At 42.0% G+C, this 19,136-nt stretch overlaps 3 protein-coding genes across 3 annotated transcripts; 2 read left to right on the top strand and 1 right to left on the bottom strand.

Moving 5' to 3' along the window:
- Window positions 1–4,358: 4,358 nt before the first annotated feature.
- LOC115736486 (auxin-responsive protein SAUR78-like) lies at window positions 4,359–4,971 on the bottom strand. The gene has a single exon (XM_030668214.2). It carries the CDS (start codon window positions 4,897–4,899, stop codon window positions 4,492–4,494), a length of 408 nt encoding a protein of 135 aa, XP_030524074.1. The 5' UTR covers window positions 4,900–4,971; the 3' UTR covers window positions 4,359–4,491.
- Window positions 4,972–11,247: 6,276 nt separating this feature from the next.
- LOC115736382 (17.4 kDa class III heat shock protein) lies at window positions 11,248–12,542 on the top strand. Its single transcript, XM_030668074.2, has 2 exons — window positions 11,248–11,567; window positions 11,974–12,542. Exons 1-2 carry the CDS (start codon window positions 11,358–11,360, stop codon window positions 12,232–12,234), a joined length of 471 nt encoding a protein of 156 aa, XP_030523934.1. The 5' UTR covers window positions 11,248–11,357; the 3' UTR covers window positions 12,235–12,542.
- A 4,143-nt stretch (window positions 12,543–16,685) lies between these two features.
- Window positions 16,686–19,029, top strand: LOC115736285 (40S ribosomal protein SA-like). The gene is made up of 5 exons (XM_030667904.2): window positions 16,686–16,943; window positions 17,699–17,961; window positions 18,094–18,291; window positions 18,440–18,647; window positions 18,732–19,029. Exons 1-5 carry the CDS (start codon window positions 16,790–16,792, stop codon window positions 18,830–18,832), a joined length of 924 nt encoding a protein of 307 aa, XP_030523764.1. The 5' UTR covers window positions 16,686–16,789; the 3' UTR covers window positions 18,833–19,029.
- Window positions 19,030–19,136: the final 107 nt, after the last annotated feature.

Here is a 19,136-nt window from a genome sequence, read left to right as displayed (position 1 = left end):
TAGATAAAATGATAAACAAACCAAATGCAACAAAGTAAGATGGAGAGACACAGATTTACGTAGTTCAACAGGTTGGTCCGTGTACGCCCACGAAACAATCACACGAGACTCTCTTTGATAATCAAGAAAATTACAACGCACACCCTTCAACTCGACAAACATCAAACGGTGAGTCGCACTCTCAACAACGAACCTTTTTACAGTGCAACTCTCACAATTCGGAGATATTGCACACCCAAGATTCCCCTTACAAGAGATCCTAGATCCCGAAAACATCATTGAAGTGAAACGCAAAGAAAGTACAGAGGAATAACTCGGAGAATCATGACTTACAATTGTTCCGTTTTTTTTTTTCTCTCTATGCACGTACAAAGAAGTGGAGGGGTAATTACACACACTAAAATAGTGGAAAGATATCATGGGCAGTTAGCCCTTATTTTTCTGTTGTTACACATCATGTATAATCACAGTCCCTTCCTTCTTGGGATGTATTACATGCGTGAGATCCATAGAATCAACGGCGAAAGTCCGGGTTTGGATCTGGGTCCGAGTCCCGACCTTTTCTTTTCTTGCTTGACAAAGAGAGTACGAAAGAGCGGCCAGCGTCAGCGACCCGTCTAAGCATTATTCGTCGTTATGACTGCCGCACCGACAATCGGAATATTCAATTTAAGTTATAACTGCCGCCGCTCATTTTGAGCGAGCCCGCTACCACCGCACCACTAGTTGCAAGTTGGGAGCAAGCCGGATTTGCCCAAGGTGTGGTGCACAAGCCGAATCTGCGCTGCCGACGGAATCCGGACCTTCTAAGGTCGAGGAGCGTCCGGAGAATTGAAACTCGTGATTAAGAGAGCGCCAGTCGTATCTAACTCGGCCAACCGAGCAGAGTTAGGGCAAACTGGATCATATCTCGAAGATATTTTCCTTTCGTTTTCTCGTGTAAATTATTTAATTTGCTTCTAGGACCAACCAAGAGTCATACCCATCCAGCATTTCTTCTTTTCGGATGAACAACTTACCCTAATATCACGTCAATTTGCTGTTTGGTCCGACCAAAAATAAAAATTTGCTGTTTGGGGCTTGAAGGGCACAAGATAGCTTTCTGAGATATTTTTTTGTACATAGACAGAAATATATCATTTATAAATCGGAATAGTACTCAAAAGGTAGGCTCTCATATCTAGCAAATCTCAAATAACTGCAGAACAAGTCAAATGCCTAAAAGCAAATAACAAAACATTATCTCTAGTTAAAAGCATGCTCTCTTCTCTTAAGAACGGCCGATCCCAAATTCAATGATGAACATATATCGAGATCTCGCACTCCGTTTGTAATGATTTGCAGGGTGCATAGGTTCAACGTCCTCGTCATCGTTGTCGCGCAGAAATGCCAATATCAATATGTTGAAAGAACACGGATCAAGATTTAAATCTAGATCTAGTTCGGAAGGAAAAAGAAAAATCTAGATCTCAATCGAAATCTAAATCGGAAAAGAAAAGTAGCCTAATCTCGAAGATGTATTGGAGCCACGTCACCAATACAGTGGCTGATATGATGAGCCACTTGAGCTCGAGTCCTGACCAGGAGGTGGGGAATCCGACTCACGTTTGATTTGATGTGGCCATACATGTTTGATATCTGCAGGATGTGATGGACAGTTCAGTGTACCCAACATTTGGCCCGTGTACATTTATCGCTGTACGTTTTCAGTAAGCTAAGAAAACGAAGCGGAAGTGAGCATTGTAGAGTGTGAATACATATAAATTTTATTCAGGTAACACAGTGATTTGACTCCGGCTTGAAGCCGCAAGCCGATTCAAATCAATCACCATCTGTAATTTTGTCAAATGTTGCCGATGCTCTCTGGTTCATGAGCCCTACATTCTCGGCAGATTGAGGAGGGATTGCATAATTTGTCTTGAAGACCCAAAAGCTTTCTTTTCCGATGCGTGATCGAAATTATCTTTCCGAATTCACGTGCTCAGAAAATATATATATTCATGATTGTCGATACTTACGTCACGAAATTTTGACGTTCTTTCTATCGCGAGCCGAAATGAGTTTGAGTCCATCTGCTAAGATCGTGTTCTCTAAGCAGTGGTCTACTTGTTGGTAGCTAAGCTTAGAACCGATGACACTAGACATGCCGACGGTCACCTCACCTACTAATTTGGCACATACAATTCATGCACCCATCGCGTTGCTCAATGAATCAAAGTTCTTTAAATTATTTTATTCTGGGGTTTTTCTTATCTATACCGTGGACCAAGACCAACCCAGTTTAATACATTTCGCCCCGAACAGGTAGAACACGGTGACTCGAATGAAAAAATCAATAGTGGCTAGCAGAGTTCGGTTTAATCATGCGACGCTTCCTCATTTATGTGGTTTAGAACAATCGATGATTTGATTGAGTTACAAGTGACTTCGGCTTGAAGCGCAAGCCGATTCAAATCAATTAGATCCAAATCGTACCAAGAAAAACATCTGTTTTTAATCTGCACAACTACCTAATCATTAGCCGCTTCAAACCATTCTATTCCTCTCAGCGGACGACCCAACAAACATCATCGTTGACCCTTGACCGTCCGTTTAAGTTAATTAACACCCGCTTTCATGAAAGTTGAGTTTCTCAAACTTCCTCATAGAAACGGTCCTGCCGTCATCTAATCCCACTAACTTTATTCGATTTGAATCACACAAGAGAATTGCGGTTGCAGTAATTAACGCGACGTTTCGTTTTTTACTACCTTTGAGAATGACTGAAAACGGCAGGAAGTTTTTACGGCATTTGGTGCGCAAACCGTGACAAATTGTGTCAAAAAAATGCAAAGTCTATTACGCTTTAACTAATTCAGTCCTAAACTTTTTAATTTTATCAATTTAACCCTAAACATTTTCACATATTACAAATTAAGTCTATTCCGCCAATTTTAATTGGAAATAACTGACGTGGATATGTAGGATGACCAATCTGACATGTTTTTCTTTATTTTCCTTTTTTATATTTTATATTTTATATTTTTTTCTTTTTGTTTTTATTTTTCTTTCTTTATTTTCCTTTTTTTGTTTCTACCAAGTCCGGTGATGGTTGGTCAGTGACCCTCACCAGGCTTGAAAGGAAAAAAATAAAATCAAAAAGCATAAAATATATATATATGAAAAATTGTTCATATCAATAGTGGTCGTGTCACGTAGAGCGGTCAACGTCCATGTCGGTGATTTTCGATTAAAACTGACGGAATGGACTCAATTGGCAAAACATGAAAAGGTTTAAGACTCAATTTATAAAATTAAAAGGCTAAGTACTGAATTAGTTAAAGTGCAATAGATTTAGGATTTTCTAGACAGTTCTTCATTTTTTCCTGTGACAAGCAACAACTTTTCTTCTAATTTGACTCTGTTCATTTTATTTTATTTTATTTTATTTTTTTGTTGGTTGGATTCTGATTTGACTTTGTTCAGCTGATGCAGACTATCATATATAATTGGAACCGATCAATCGCAATCGTGATGTCCGAAACAAATGACTACAATCAAAGGTACACATACAATGGTACAAGACTTAGGTGATTTTCAAATTCCCCTTTTTGGACTTGTCGAGCCAAGTACTGAACCTAGCTATATGTTGTCCATAGGAATATTACGACAATCTACGCGAAGGGTACGTCATAATTTAGGAACAGAAAGGAAGTACTCTCGTACCCGGGGGAGCCAAAAATAAAACGGGAAAAAAACAAAACAAAACGTAGACATGAGCATATTTATCCAATGCACAGTCTCATTTGACACAATTATCCTGTCGTTTGAATCCTATTCTGTTAAAAAAAAAAATCTCGATTCTGTTGATTTTACAACGACGGACAAAATAGAAATCTTCTCCATAATATACCGAAATCGCGAAAAAGGGTCAAAACTATCAAAGCACTTGGCGTAATTATTCCTAGATGCACATATGTTATGAGTAAACTTCTCCCCCAATCTTCTTTTAATTGGATGCAAAATTGCGCTCTTTAGGAAGAGTATTGGCCAATTAGCAAGATGCATGCGCATTGATTATGTGGTTAGCAAGAGAAGAATTAATGTGCATGTCATAAGGACATGCCGATTATTTATTCTTCAATGAAGCTATGAACATTTAACGAGAACAGCCCTAACTTTTTAGGGAAATGCGTCCATGACCGTCAGTAAGGGACAATACAATCTCAAATGTAGACTCACATATCATTATTATTTTGCATAAAACATTAATTGATTGAAAGATTACGTAGTAAAAAAATAACCGACCATACGGTCAAACTATCAGGGTAACGGCTCTAATATAACAGACACTCATCATCACCTTAATTTTCTTTTTATTTAAATCTAGCTCTCTAAACTCTTTACACTTGTTCCTAATCGTCGTCCTCATCATCAACATCATCATCGTCATCGTCATTAAAACTCACAATGAGATCAAAAGAATGCGAAGCGACCCACAAGCCCTCGATTTCAACAAGTAGTGTAGAACTCGACCAGCTCGTCCATGGCCCCCAGCTGCGCGTCCCCGCCGCCGGCGGTGTTCTCCAGCATCCACAGCAAGTGCTCGAACAGCACCACCTCGCACGACACCACTGCTGCGCTCGACGGCGGGGAGGAGGACGACGACGACGACTTGTCGACCAGCTCCTGGAACAGCGGGTGCTCAAACACGTCGGCGCTCACGTCGTACCGGCGCCGGGACTTCCCCACGTACACCGCCCTCACATTACGGCCTGCTCTGCCGGCGGCGGCGGCGCTCCTGGGATCATCTTCAGTCGCTTCGGCAGCGGCGGTGGAGTTGCTGCGAGAGAGCTTGGAGAAGGAGGGGAATCTTTTGATAGCTGACTTGAGCTTCGTGAGCTTTCCCGTTTTCGCCATGTTCAGATGAGAGATAGAGAGAGAGAGAGGGGGGGTGGTGATGGTTTCAGGGTGGTTTTGGAGAGACAAAGTTGGTGGCGGAGGTGGGAGGAGAAAGGAGGAGGAAGGTTCGTATATAAGCGAGAAGTGGAAGAGGGACAAAGAGACTTGCATGGCCCACAGGTTTGTAGAAACAGCTATATCGGAATTTAGATATTTTCGTTTGTCCCCAGCAAGAAAAAAAGAGGGGGGGCCAAATAAAGGAGAAAAATAAAAAAGGAAATAAAGCAAGTTGCGACTTGTTTGGCAGTTGGTGTGGAAATTGTCTGATGGCCTGGCCCCCCCCTTCCCAACCCATAATTTCCTTTTCCTTTTAGGGTGTTTTCATTCATTAAATTCTAAGGTATGTGCATGTCTAATCTTACTCGTAATTTACAATTAACATACATTTTCATGTATTTTTTACAGGTGAGCGGTTCGAGATTTTGTATAGGTTCCACATGGAACCTAGAACTTACATGTAGGAACATGTTATTCATTTTTTAGAACCCGAAATCTACTATGCATACTTTGAAACCCGAAACCTACCTTGTCATAGATTCTAGTATCTATACGGGTTCGACATGTATACATCATTGAAATGATTTCAGTGAATTATCATATTTAAATAACTACCATTTATTGCTAGAATTCGTTAATCACAGCTCATTTAGATACATAAATATATATATATATATATATATATGAAACGCTAATGGAGTAATATTCTCAGTCATAAGTATTGCTGAAAATGGAAGCTCGGACTAGCGATTACAGATTAAACTATCATCATCGGATACTATGGAATACCGCAAGATCGCACGAAGACGTATACCAAGAAAAACACAAAAATTTCTTACAGGTTTCAAGTTCCACTCGTCGTAACAGGTTTTTCAATTTTTGAAATTTAGAGTCTGCCCTATGTACCACGAAAACTAGAACTGGATTGATTTTAAGTTCTAAATTCTACCCTAAAACCATGCTTACTCTTAATATTTTTTCCCTTTTTGGGTACTTTTGAAATATGATGAGCACTTTGATAAACGTTGTTACATCTCTCATATTTGGAAAAAGTACCAAAAAAATTCTAAACTTATTGCATTGGCACCAATCAAATTCTAAACCTCTAAATTGGACTAACCACGAAACCATGCGTACTCCTAGTATTTTTTCCCTTTTGGGGTACTTTTTAAATATGATGGGCACTTTGATGAACGTTCTTACACCTCTCATCTTTGAGAAAAGCACCCAAAAAAATCCAAACATATTGCATTGACACCAATTAAATTCTAAACCTATCAATTGAAACAATTTATTTCTAAATCTTGTACCAATTCGGTCTATTTAGCCAGTTTAGGCCGAAAATTGCTCACGTGGAAGTCGGCATCCCTACATAGCACGATCGGCACTTACATGGACATTTCAAAGTATTTTTACATATATATTTTATTTTTATAATTTTATTATTTTTCCTTTTCTTTTTACCTAAGGCTGGCCACAGGCGAGGGTCAACCTCTCCGGCTCTTGCCCTTGTCGGCCATGGCCTATGGCCGGTGGCCGACCACCGACAAAAAGAAAAGAGGAGAAAAGGAAAAAATAAAAATTATTTAATATGTCCACGTTAGTGCCAACCGTGCCATGTAAGATGATCGGCATCCATATCGGCGTTATCCAGCCAAAATTGATGCTAATGTGAAAAGATTATGACTAAATTGGTTCAATTGAATGTTTATGACTGAATTAGCACCAATGTAATAAGTTTAGAAATTTTTTGGTATTTTTTCCCCTCACATTGATAATGTACATGTAAGAGCTGATCAATTTTTTTTTTCCTCCATTGATGGTTGTAGAATTAATTTATTGATTAGGTGGACAAATAGGTGAGGATTCTTATGAGAATATCATGTCAGATACAATATAATAACGAAACAAAGACTATATAACCCAAAAAAAAAAAACAAAAAACAAAACAAAGAGGCAGCTGAGTGCCAGCCATGATGGCGAGTGTTTGAAATGTCAAAAGCCACACTAAAACCTAATCGGAAAACCCTTTTGGTTGTAACCAAAAGGTTTGATTATCTAATCGAAACATGCACGACTTGCAACTAGTCTTCATTAGTTTAAAAGATGGTTGTCGGGACAAATCCCAAAGCGAACGACCAATTCTTGGGAGCTCCTGTAATGCCTCTCTTTCCACTATTTTAACCTGTTCCTTCGTTCTCTTCTTCTTGGCCCAGCTGTGTTCTTTCTTCTCCCTCTCGTGTGCTTAAGCATTTTGAATAGAATGCGGCTTATGTCTGCTTCTTGTTGTTATTGCAACAATCCGATCCTATGAGGGTGGGGAGCGATCGCCGAAATTAGGAGGCCTGGACAAGGAGCGATTCCTAACAGATTTCTAGGATTATAAAGAGAGCAGCAATAAATCGGACTATGCACTCAATAGAAAGAGAGCGATTCATGAATATATATGTGAAAATTAAAATTAACTCATAGAGGCGCCTTTTAACGTAATAACAAGATTAGTTTAAAACTCGGGTGGAGGTACTCTCCACCTCATGATGGGCGATCTCTTGAGAAAAGATAAAATCGTAAGACTCAATAAAGGGCGAGCCAAAACGCACGGTACCTTAGTTAGTCAATTCATTCCGTTAGCATCATCGTACAAGACGACGAGGAGTCTTGGGGCTGGCGAGAACCCGAGAGGACAAGAACGAGGGCAAAATTTAAAAAAAAAACCGTGGGTTGCTGATGGGAAGTCGCACCAGTTCCGAGAATGAGAGAGAGAGGGCACAGCTGGTTTCTTTCGGAGGGCGAGTTTAAAGCTGGTGGTGTCCTCTTACGTTCGCAAAGAGTTGTCGCTCCCCTGTCTTTACGTGCGCGCTCGCTTTTCTGAGGAGACCAGCTTTGTATTCGTCCTTGACAGACGGGGACAAATGTGTTCCATGCGTATGGATCTCCAACGAATATTTTGTACCGTCTCTAGCTAGATTCCGCCTCATTAACTCTCTGTGGTTTTGTATGGAAGCCGAGTTCACTGTCGAAGGGTGGTCGGCCTGCTCTTTTGCGATCGTTTTGGGCACCTGTCTCGTCCCCGACAGATGAGATCGAGCACATTGCTGGACACTCCTCGCCCACCATGGTTCTATTATCGGTGTCTCAACTCTCGACCAAACTTTCAACCGTTGGTGAATGTGAATAAAGGTGAAAAATTTATCAAAAAAGTCATAAACCTATTGTAATTGTATTAATTCAGTCTTATACCCTTTTATTTTGCCAATTGAGTTATAAACATTTTATATTTATGTCAATTCAGTCTTAAACCCTTTTCCTTTTACTAATTGAGTTGTAAACTCTCGACCAAACTTTCAATCGGCGGCGATGGTCCGGTCTAATCCCCGGTTTTGAAAATTAAGAACCGGGACCACCGGTCCCGTTATTCTTGAGGAAAATCAGACAGTCTTGAAACTGGAGCAGCGGTGGTCCAAGCCATTCGGGAATCGAACCGGCAGTGGTCCGAACCATTCTGCAGTTGGATCAGCGGTGATCGGGTTCGGTCCCCTATTCCGAAAATTGGGAACCAGGATCATCGATCCGGCTCTCGATTTTTGAGGAAAATCAGACCAGACAGGGAACCACTCGCCCCTAAGGTTAACCTCGCCGGCCCTTGCCTCGTGCCGGTTGCCAAGATTCAACAACAGCCTAGAGGAAGAAGGGGAAGGAAAGAGAAAGAAAAGAAAAAGGAAAAAAATAAAATCATCTATGTCAGCAATTTTCAGTCATAATTGGCACAAATATAAAAAGTTTAGAACTCAATTGACAAAAATAAGAAAATAAAATATTATGATTGAATTAGCATAATTATAATAGGTTTAAGATTTTTTGGTACTCCTTCCAAACAAAGTATGCATCGACAATTGAGATAGACAAAAAACACTTATAGAAGCACCCCGTAAAATAGAGAATCCATGTACGTACGGAGAAAATATTGGGTGCTCTTGGAGTGTCGATGCATCTTAGCAACCGGCACGAGAATTCTCGTGCGACGTGAGACTAAGCTTTCACGGAACACTACGCAGGAGAGGGCTTGACACCCACCTTCTATTCTATAGCTTCTACAGCCATCTTCTCACCAGAAAAAGAAAAAAGAGTTTGGACATTTACACTGTATATTAAGATTATCCTCTTGGTCATGTAAGATAGAGAAGGAATAAACAACGTACGCACAGCTAAGGCCAGGGTCTGGAAGTGCGCGGGTAATGGTCGACGTCGCCATTCCTTTCTTTAAAAGTGATTCACAGTTCATGGCTGCCGCCGAACGAGCACTTTGGGTTATGGAGGAAGCTTTTCTGGTCTGAGTTAACAAAAGCAGCAGATGAACATGAACCGCCAAACAACCACTTCATTAATCCAAACCAACATGCTTGTTGGGTGGTCCAAGCTCTCCCCCCAATGTTGGTACAGAAGAGACGAAAGGAGCTTCTTCATCGAAACGCTATTTAATTGTTTTGGCCATGTATTGTCCACGGGGACGGTGGTCCTTCCCATTACACGACGTGTTTGTGCGCTTGTCGTGTGGTTGTTACCCTATCACATTCTCGGTAAATTGAAAAGCGTGCTTTAATTCGTTATCTTAGTCTCTTAGGTAGATTATTTAGATCTTAGACTGAGTTCATTTCGCGGAAAATGAGATGTTTTCCGGTGTTTGGATGGAATCTGAAATGAACTGAAAAATATATTCCGTCGTTTAGTAACGAAAATATATTCCGTCATCTGAATAATGTGATATGGTGGTGATTGCTCTCCCAGATTTAAGCTTAGCTTACGTTCGTGCTTGTGCTTATCATATGATTATGGTATGAGAATGATCCCTAAGGTTGTCACCTAAAGGACCAACCACAGCCAACGGGCTTTCAAATGGGTCCGACTTGGAGAAGCTTGCATTACTCAGAGACTCGTCAAAAAGCCCATGATGCATGTTAGGACATAACCACGATGATCTCATGCATGGGCGGGTTGAAGGTCCAGAATCCGAACCGCGTCTTTTCGGGTCGGATCTCAGTTAGAGCCCAAACAAACCCACATCTCAAATGGTTCGATTCCGGCCAATGTCATTTATCGTGAAAATTCGGGGAGAATTACCAAAAAAACTCCTAAAGATATTGTAATTGTGTCAATTTAGTTCTAAATCTCTCTTTTTTTCACCAATTGAGTCTTAAACCTTTTACGGTTGTACAATTATTGGCCGAAAAGTGTTGCACGGATGCTGGCCATCTTACTTATTGTGATTGGCAATGATGTAAATATTTTTGTATTAATATTTTTTTATTTTTTTATTTATTTATTTTCTCCTTTTGTTTTTTTTTTTTTTCCTTACTATGGCTAGCAAGGGTTGACAAGCGCTCACCAACCACTGGGTGAGGGGCGAGGGCTAGTCGACTCACTTTTAAAGAAAACAGAACTAAAATAAAATAAAATAAAAATTCAAAATGACTAAATATTATTAAAATTTATCAATGTCAGCACTGCTCATGTCTTGATGAGCGGTTTTCAATCAAAATTAACTTGATGAATTGAATTGGTACGATTACAAAAGGTTTATGACTGATTTCACAAAATTAAAATACATTTTTTTTGATAATTTCTCTTGAAAACCCAATTCGAATCGAACGGTGGACACCCCTATTCGGACCCTTCCGAAATTTATCAGTTGAGAGGACTCACTTGTATCCAAAATCAAACATATCCAAAACTTACCCTTTCAAAAAGACGGGCAGACTTCGACCACACACAAAAAAAAAAAAAATAGATGGGCCGAATCATGCACCGAAAAATTGAAATTTGCAAAAAAAGCGAAGACGACCGTAAAGAATTCGCATTCAAATTCATGACAAAGCACAATCTCATCACGGGCTCAATACTTTGGGTGAGTTTGGTTCGACATTTAGAAGGAGCATTTGGCCCCGAATGCTCCTTTGAAAAATGTTGAACCGTTTAGCAAGCATTTCGAAGGAGCATTTGACCAAATATTCCTCTTGGGAAGGCTGAAAGCCCAATGTTAGAAGCCCTAGCATTAGCTTTCAGCATTTGCATTCCTCCAAAGCTCTTTCCAAATGTCGAACTAATTGTCCGCGACAGACGGAAGGACGAGTTGCCACGTCACAGCTCAAGAAGCGAAGAGATGATTCCACCACTTCCCTCTCGCCCGACACGTGGCCGACGACCTTTCCAGTCTTTTCCGGTCATCCCCTCCCTCGACCTCTCTGGAACTTTCCGCTTTCCGCTTCTCTCTCTCTATTTATCCCTCCTCCCATTGTCTCTTTCCCGTGTTCTCTGCACTGGACCGAATCATTCTATCAGCAGAGCATAACCTGGGACTTCGCCCCCCCTGTTTTCCGTCTTTCTCGGGTCGCGTGGATTATAGCTGACAAGTATCGCCAACGATGAGTCGGGTCGTGTTGGACGGCGATCACTTGGTGAGCCACCTGTTGAATTTCCCGGACAACGTCGAGAAGCTCGTGTTCTCGTCTCGCCCGCACGAGGCCGACGGCGAGAGCAAGGGCGGGGCTGGCATACCTGCCGATATCCTGGAGACCCCGAAGGAGTACGTGTTCTATTTCGACGTCCCTGGCCTCTCCAAGTCCGACGTTCAGGTAACTCCTCATCACCCATCCCCCCTGTTCTTGATTATTCCAATTGCTAGAAAGAGTTAAGAGGCTGTAAGTCAGTGAAGTTAGTGCTGAGCCACTGGAATTCAATCCACTGATCGGCACGATTCATCCGGGCTGGAGAAGCTTAAGTAATTGATCGTGCGCAAGTTCTAAGTACTTAAGTAAAGCAGCTCGCAAGACTGATCGAGCTCAAGTCGAGCGCGAGTTCTGAGTATTCAAGTCGAGCTCGAATACTGAACTGTGGCCGGCCTATGCTTCATTTGGATTATTTGGCGCTGGGATATAGGGAGCCCATGGCAGATAGGCCTTGGAAAGAAAGAACGCTAGTCATTTGCCTCCGGTAAATTTCTGGCGGAGGTGATTGAATACGCACGGCGTGTTGATGCAGGTGACCGTGGAAGACGATCAGAAGTCGCTGGTGATAAGGAGCAGCGGGAAGAGGAAGCGCGAGGACATGGAGGAGGAAGAGGCCTGCAAGTACGTGAGGCTGGAGAGGAGGGCGCCGCGGAACCAGACCCGGAAGTTCCGGCTGCCCGAGAATGCCGACCCGTCGGCCATCAGCGCCAAGTGCGAGAACGGAGTGCTGACCGTCACGGTGGAGAAGCTGCCTGCGCCCAAGCCCAAGACGGTGGAGGTTGCCACCAATTGAGGACGACCCGTTGGCGGCTGCTGCTGCTGCTGCTGCTGCTGCTGTGCGAGATCATAGTTGGGTGTCATTCTTCTTTTGATAATAGCCTTGTAGATGCGTGAACTTCCTAGGATTAGGACCATGCTGAAAGCTCAGGATAGGCCTTTGGGATGGTTCCGTCCCGACGCACGCGGCGGCGCGGCCATCTTGTCAACTAGCGTGTGCTATTTTGTGAAAGAGCATTGTAGGTTGGAGTCCCTAAAATCTGTCGTGCTCCCAACTTTTGTTGAAACCTATCCAAATCCAGTAAGAAGCTGACCAATTCTCGCCACGTCCAATGTTTGCTGGATCGTAGTAGCCCCAAGAGCTAATGCGGCTTATTTGACTCGAGTAAGATCACGGCTCCTGCTCGTGGGATCGTGACTCTCTGTCCTTATCATTGTAGCACGCGTGTCGTTCAGGATATAAGAGATATGATGACTTGACATTACCTTCACTGGCACTTTAGAATTTCACAAAGCGGAGGGGGAGCAGCTAGCTTTGCTCTAATTTCGCAGGAGAAATTGCATTAGGAGAAGGGCAAGCGTTTCGATCATCTACACTTCCTATCAAAGATGCCTAGAATGGCCGGATAAGTTGTTATAATGATGTCCCAATTTGAATGCTCTGTGAAGGTCTAAGGGTTGCATGGGCTACACATACGATTCTGGCTTTTGGCCGGCATCTCAACGGGCAGTATTTCGTCACAAATTAAGTTAATTTAGAATTAATAATTTCTTTCGAAATTAAATTGATTTAATTTAGCAACAATCAATAATATATATCTAGCAAAAGAGTCTTGAAAATTAAATCGATATAATTTAGCAACTATAGTCTCGATAGCGGAATGATATCAAGACAATAGATTAAGATTTACGGGGAAAATTCAAATCGAAAAAGTTATGGATGGTGTAAAAATTTTCACTAATCATCTAGAATAGTGATAGGTACGTAGGAGAGTTTTTCTAATCATACATTAAAAGTTTTGACTTTTGACTTTTTCTTCTTTTTGTTTATTTTACTTCTTGTATTACTTGCTAGCTGGGCCCCACAAGAGAGGCGGACCCAGCCAACACATGGGGAGGGATCGCATTGCACCCGATTGTGATCGTAATCTTTGTTTGCGTGGCGAGGCTCTTTATGATCGAACCACTAATTCTTAATTTTGGTTGCCGTTCTCTTCATCTTGTTATTTTGAATTGTGGCGTCTTATCTTAAATTATGGGAAAATTATAAAAAAATATCAAATTTTTTTTATATTTTTATCAATTCAATCTTGAACTTTTTAAGTTTGTCTATTCGGTTCCAAACTTTTTTATTTTTTGTGGATGTCTGCCATCCCATGTAGTACGATCGGTGCTGATGTGAGTGCTAAGAAAGCCCTCGCCCTTGCTTAGGCTAGCGAAGCTAGGTATGCAGCGAAAGTTGCTCTCGCTGGATTTGGCGAGCCACCCCAAGAGATTACCGTGAGAGGAAAAAAAAAAAAGGAAAAAAGAGAGGAAAAAGCATAAAATAAAAAATAAAGTGCGAAAATGTCCTTCAGATGTGCCTTTCTTTGAAACAAGGGGATAAGTTCATTAAAAGTCCTAAAATTTATCAAGAAGTGCAATTAAATTTTGAAACTTTTAAAAATGCAATTAAGTCTTAAAACTTGTCGTGAAAGCGTAATTGAGTCCTCAAACTTTTAAAAAAATACAATCAAGCATCAAAACTTATCACATTGGACTTTTTTTAAAAAAAAAATTAGGACTTAATTGCACTTTCATGATAAGTTTTAAGACCCGATTGCACTTTCGTGATAAATTTTAGGACTTTATTGTACATTATGAAAGTTTTAAGACTCAATTGAATTTTCGTGATAAGTTTTAGAAATTCCAATACACTTATCCCTTAAAACAATGAGAGCACTTTTAATCCTTATTTGAAATAAGATTCACTTAAGGTCCTTATTTGAATTTTTTTTCCTTTTTCTTATTTTATTGTGTCATTATATCTTCGCTTAATTTCAGCAACACTGAATAATATTTTCATCCAATACGACAAATTCAGGTTAACGATAAAAAGAAATTAACAATCGAACTAGAATACTAATTTAAGCTCGAAAAAGTGTTATGAGTATTACCACTCGCCATTCATTATTTGATAGGATGGTGCCTGGACTCTTTTTGAATATTCAATGTGGTACGCGAACTTTCTTTATCGGGGTCAATCTTAGTCATTTCATTACAGATCTTGAAATCATTAGTCGAAATGACTCTAATTTCTACTAACTTGTTAGATTTGCCATGCTGGTGTCGTGGCTTTTATGTGGCTTCCATGCCGTATTTCCCTCAATATCTAGGCTCAAAAAGTAAGCGGAAATTCAAACGATGGAATTTTTTTTTTTTTTTTTTTGGCTAACTTGAGAAAGTGTCGTGACAATTCACATCATTATTTTGACTCGATAAACGTGGACGCGACAGTTTATGTGAAAATAGCGCTCTTAATGCAATGGTACTCTAGGAAGCAATGATATTTTTTCGGAGTTCCTCATGTCGTGTTGTGTCCGACACTTTTCGATATTTTGATACTCTCTAATATGTGATCGACACGTGGTTAGCGCTTTAGACATGCTAGCGATACGAGAGTCCAGCATTCCGACTCGTCATTTCGACACGTACGAGATTAATTTTAAGCATTTTCAATAAATAAGGAATCGAAATATAAATTGATAAAAAATGTATATACTTAAGTCATCTAATATACCCAACCACTCTAAAATTAATGTAATCAGCTAGTCCAAAAAGAAAAAACACAATTGTAATAGAAGAAAAACAAAAAGCTCATTTCTGATATTTTTATATATACTTGATAATTTATCATCTATATATAAAAATGTACATTTAGTTAGGGGTGTCAAAACTAACCAAAAAACTGACCTGATCTATTAACCGAACTGGACCGAACCAAAAATTTGTGCATTTTTGGTTCAGTTAATTGAAATATAACCATTTATTTCTTTTGGTTTAGTTTATTTTGGTTTGGTTCGGTTAACCGAACTGAACCAAAAATCTTTTTTTTTTCTTTTAGTTTAGCCTCCCCACTGGCGCTTTGCAAGCCTCGAGCTCCCTCGCTTGCCTCCGCTCGACGACGATATCTTCTTCTTCCTGGAGTCGTCGTCGTCGTCGTCGTCCTCTCCGTCGCCGGGGCCGTCCTCGTACTCCACCACCGGCTCGGCTTTCACCTTCTCCTCGAAGTTCGCTCTCTGCTTTCCCTTCCCCATCATCGCAGAGGCTCTGCAAGGCGCTTCCGGGGAGCCGATGATGCAGGGGATTGTGGGTTTGGGGGAGGGAGAGAGGCAGAGGGAAGAGATGGTGATGGAATGGTGGTGGAGTGGAATTATAAGGGGGGAAAAGGTAGAGAGAGAGAGAGACTGAGCGTTCGCGTTTTGGTGTCTGGTGAGGACCACAACCACAAGCTCCATTTTCGTTGAGGATCTCCCCAGTTTACACCGCCCGCGTTTCCTCACCAAGAAAGGACCCACCTGTGACTTCAATTTCTCTCGTGAAACCTCCCAATCATCGTTCCGTCAAGCGGCCAGATCTCGCGAGGAGAGGGCTCACGGCCGTCGCTCAGGCCCTTGCCGACCACCGCAAGGGTGGGTCAGGGCCGCAAGGGCTTGCGACGCCTTCGCCTTCGTCTGCGAGGGGCTTCGGGGTGCCCGACTGCGTGGTGTGCCTCTCTACGCTGAGGGAGGAGGGTGAGCAGTTGCGAGAGCTCGAGTGCCTCAACGGGTGGCTCCAGCACTTGAACTTCAACTGCCCGCTGTGTCGGTTGCTGCTCGCGTCCGGTGAGGCTGCAGTCACCGTGGGGAGGCGCGTCGGGGTAGAACTGGTGGAGTGGTTTTCTTTGCTCTGAACCAAGCCTGAGGCTGTGGGGGCTTTGAATTTTGGGGGCGGTGGTGATGGGCCAGCGAATCAGTTGTGCAAAAAAAAAAAAAAAAAGGGAAAATTAAAACCAAAAATCAAAAAAGAAAAACCGAAAACCGAACCAAACCGAACCGAACTGAATTGAATATTTGGTTCAGTTCATATTCAGATTCGGGCGGATTCGGTTCGGTTCAAGCTTTTCACCTTAATGGTTCGATTCGGTTTAGTTTTTGGAAAAACTAAACCGAACTAAACTATTGACACCCCTACATTTAGTATATAACGTGCATCTATATGTCGAAATTCTCTATTTTTTTTTTAAAATACATGTCGATATATCATGTCGCGTGTCGATAATGGTTCTACTTAGGTGGTACCAAAACTGCTTGCAAGTTTTAGTCGAATTTTCAGAATTTTCCCCAGAAAATTGTGACGGCCAAAACGAGAGGGACAAAACCGTCAAGAAAGTAACTAGGGTTTCTCTGGCACTGTCATATAAAATGCACACGAAGCAGGTTCGCCCAAACCTCTCTATTCTCATCTCCTCTGCTCAGTCGTCAGAAGCGTTCGCAGCCAACTCCTCCCCGTGCTTCCCTCCGGCGACAGAGGCAGAACGCGAAGCGAAAGGCATGGCGACGGGAACGACCACCGCCGCAGCGACGGCGAGGCAGCTGTCGCAGAAGGAGGCCGACATTCAGATGATGTTGGCCGCCGAGGTCCACCTCGGCACCAAGAACTGCGACTTCCAGATGGAGCGTTACGTCTTCAAACGCCGCAACGACGGTTCGTCTCTCGTCACTTAATGCCTTCTCAGATCTGCCCTCTTTTCATTCGAAAGATTCGCGAGTCGGGCGTATGTAAGACCCGTAAAGTGTTCATTTTTCTTGTTCTTGCGCGAGAGAATGTGCCGGAACAGTTTGGCGATTGTGGTGTAGAACTTGTCGCAATAGGTTAGGTTATAGGGACTTAAGACGGTTTTTTTTCTTGTTCTGTTGGAGGCTGTGTTCAGATGTTGAGTCGTGTAAGGTGGATTTGTTGATTCAATGCGTGTAAATTTAATTGGAGTTGTCTGGTAATATGCCTGAATTTGGGGAAATGGATGGAGATTGCCCGCAGTATTTGGTTGCTCTTTCTCATGTCATTCAGCTCGAGCGGAGAGTGGTGTATTGATTTCTAGTGATTCTATAGTTATGATCTTCTTAGTGGTTGTGGTTCTGCACTGGATTCTGGTTTTTGATCCTTTATGTTGCCCGCGGAAGCTAATTTTGTTCCTGGTATCGATCTTCAGGCCCTGGTTTCCCTGTTGAGGCTCAGGTCCGGGTTTCTTTGAATAGATAACAAATCACAGATAGACCTTTCCTGTCCTCAAATATCTTGTCGAAATGTGCGAACATCAGCTACTTGGGCAGTTATTCTATTAGTAATGTGAATTGGTTTGTTTTTTCTTTCTCGTGTGGCGAAGATATTGAGCACACAGTGATAGTTACCTCATCTGGGTTTCTCTGTTTGATGCTGATTCATAAGTGCTCTGGTTGCAGGTATTTACATTATTAACCTCGGAAAAACATGGGAGAAACTCCAGTTGGCAGCTAGGGTTATTGTTGCTATTGAGAACCCTCAGGACATCATTGTTCAGTCTGCTAGACCCTATGGCCAGAGAGCTGTTCTCAAGTTTGCCCAGTACACCAATACTCACGCCATTGCTGGAAGGCACACTCCAGGTACATTCACTAACCAGCTCCAAACATCTTTCAGCGAGCCGCGTCTTCTCATCCTCACGGATCCAAGAACCGACCACCAGGTGATTTGTCTTCTTATGATATGGTTTGGTAGTTTAGACCGCACTTCTTATTTAATCTAATGCCGTGGCTGGATCTCGTTCTTACAATTCTGATGTTTCACAGTTCATGTGTTGTCATTATTACACTTGCAGCCGATTAAAGAATCTGCTCTCGGGAACATTCCGACAATCGCTTTCTGTGACACCGACTCTCCAATGCGGTATGTTGATATTGGGATCCCGGCGAATAACAAGGGGAAGCACAGCATTGGGTGTCTGTTCTGGCTGTTGGCAAGGATGGTTTTGCAGATGCGTGGCACCATCGCACCTGGCCATAAGTGGGATGTGATGGTAGGAGGTCACACTCATTTTACTAGCTCGTTGCTCATCCGAATGAGTTTATGCTTCACATCCTACCTTAGCAGAGGAATAACAGTTTGACAGACATGTCATGCTTCTAATATGTAATAGCGATCTTGCTCTTGTGACTTGGGTGTAGGTCGATCTGTTCTTCTACAGAGAACCTGAGGAAGCGAAGCAACAGGAGGAGGATGAAGGAATTGTTGCAGGTGATTATGGGATCACTGATTACGCTGCTGGACAAGCTATACCTGACCAATGGACTTCTCAAATCCCCGATTCTCAGTGGGCTAGTGAAGCAGCTGCCCCACCCATGCCTGCAGTCCAACCAAGTGGATGGGAATCAGGTACTTATCAGAGTAATTTCCTGTAATTAATATCCATATTTGGTTTGCAACCTACTCTTAACAATTTTCATTTTTTTTTAACAGCGCCTGCGGCACCTACGGCGGCTGACGGGTGGGAAATTGCGGCTGCGCCACCACCACCCAGCGCGGCAGTTGTTCCATCAAATGATGCTGGTTGGGAGTGAAAATTTTGGCTGTCTGCAGGCAACATCTTCAGTTCTTTTATCTTTCGGGTTTGGGACTTGTTGGGGCATAGTTCTATAGATGAGTTCTGTTTAGAGAGATTTTGCCATAAGTTTTTGTTATCCCATCAAGTGATGCTGTATTTGGTTCAACTGGTTTCTTATCTATGATAGTTATTTTTGCATCGTTTTTACCTTGCGAGATGCTCGTGCCATAGGTGAAGAATCTGCAAAACCAATAAGAGAATAGCAAAATAACAGAGTAACTTTGCATTACTTTGTTACCAAAAGTCCAAACGCAACTTTT

Source organism: Rhodamnia argentea, chromosome 11, assembly GCF_020921035.1.
Source record: "Rhodamnia argentea isolate NSW1041297 chromosome 11, ASM2092103v1, whole genome shotgun sequence".
Lineage (NCBI taxonomy): Eukaryota > Viridiplantae > Streptophyta > Magnoliopsida > Myrtales > Myrtaceae > Rhodamnia > Rhodamnia argentea.
Note: the sequence above shows the minus strand (reverse complement) of the source record. Positions and strands in the feature narration are given on the sequence as shown.

What these genes read in the sequence shown, in the direction of transcription:
- LOC115736486 (XM_030668214.2), bottom strand. Translation starts at nt 4,899, where the DNA reads ATGGCGAAAACGGGAAAGCTCACGAAGCTCAAGTCAGCTATCAAAAGA.
- LOC115736382 (XM_030668074.2), top strand. Translation starts at nt 11,358, where the DNA reads ATGAGTCGGGTCGTGTTGGACGGCGATCACTTGGTGAGCCACCTGTTG. An exon ending in TCTCCAAGTCCGACGTTCAG is followed by an intron (nt 11,568 to 11,973) that starts GTAACTCCTCAT and finishes GTGTTGATGCAG; the next exon opens with GTGACCGTGGAAGACGATCA.
- LOC115736285 (XM_030667904.2), top strand. Translation starts at nt 16,790, where the DNA reads ATGGCGACGGGAACGACCACCGCCGCAGCGACGGCGAGGCAGCTGTCG. An exon ending in CTTCAAACGCCGCAACGACG is followed by an intron (nt 16,944 to 17,698) that starts GTTCGTCTCTCG and finishes CTCTGGTTGCAG; the next exon opens with GTATTTACATTATTAACCTC. An exon ending in ACCAAGTGGATGGGAATCAG is followed by an intron (nt 18,648 to 18,731) that starts GTACTTATCAGA and finishes TTTTTTTAACAG; the next exon opens with CGCCTGCGGCACCTACGGCG.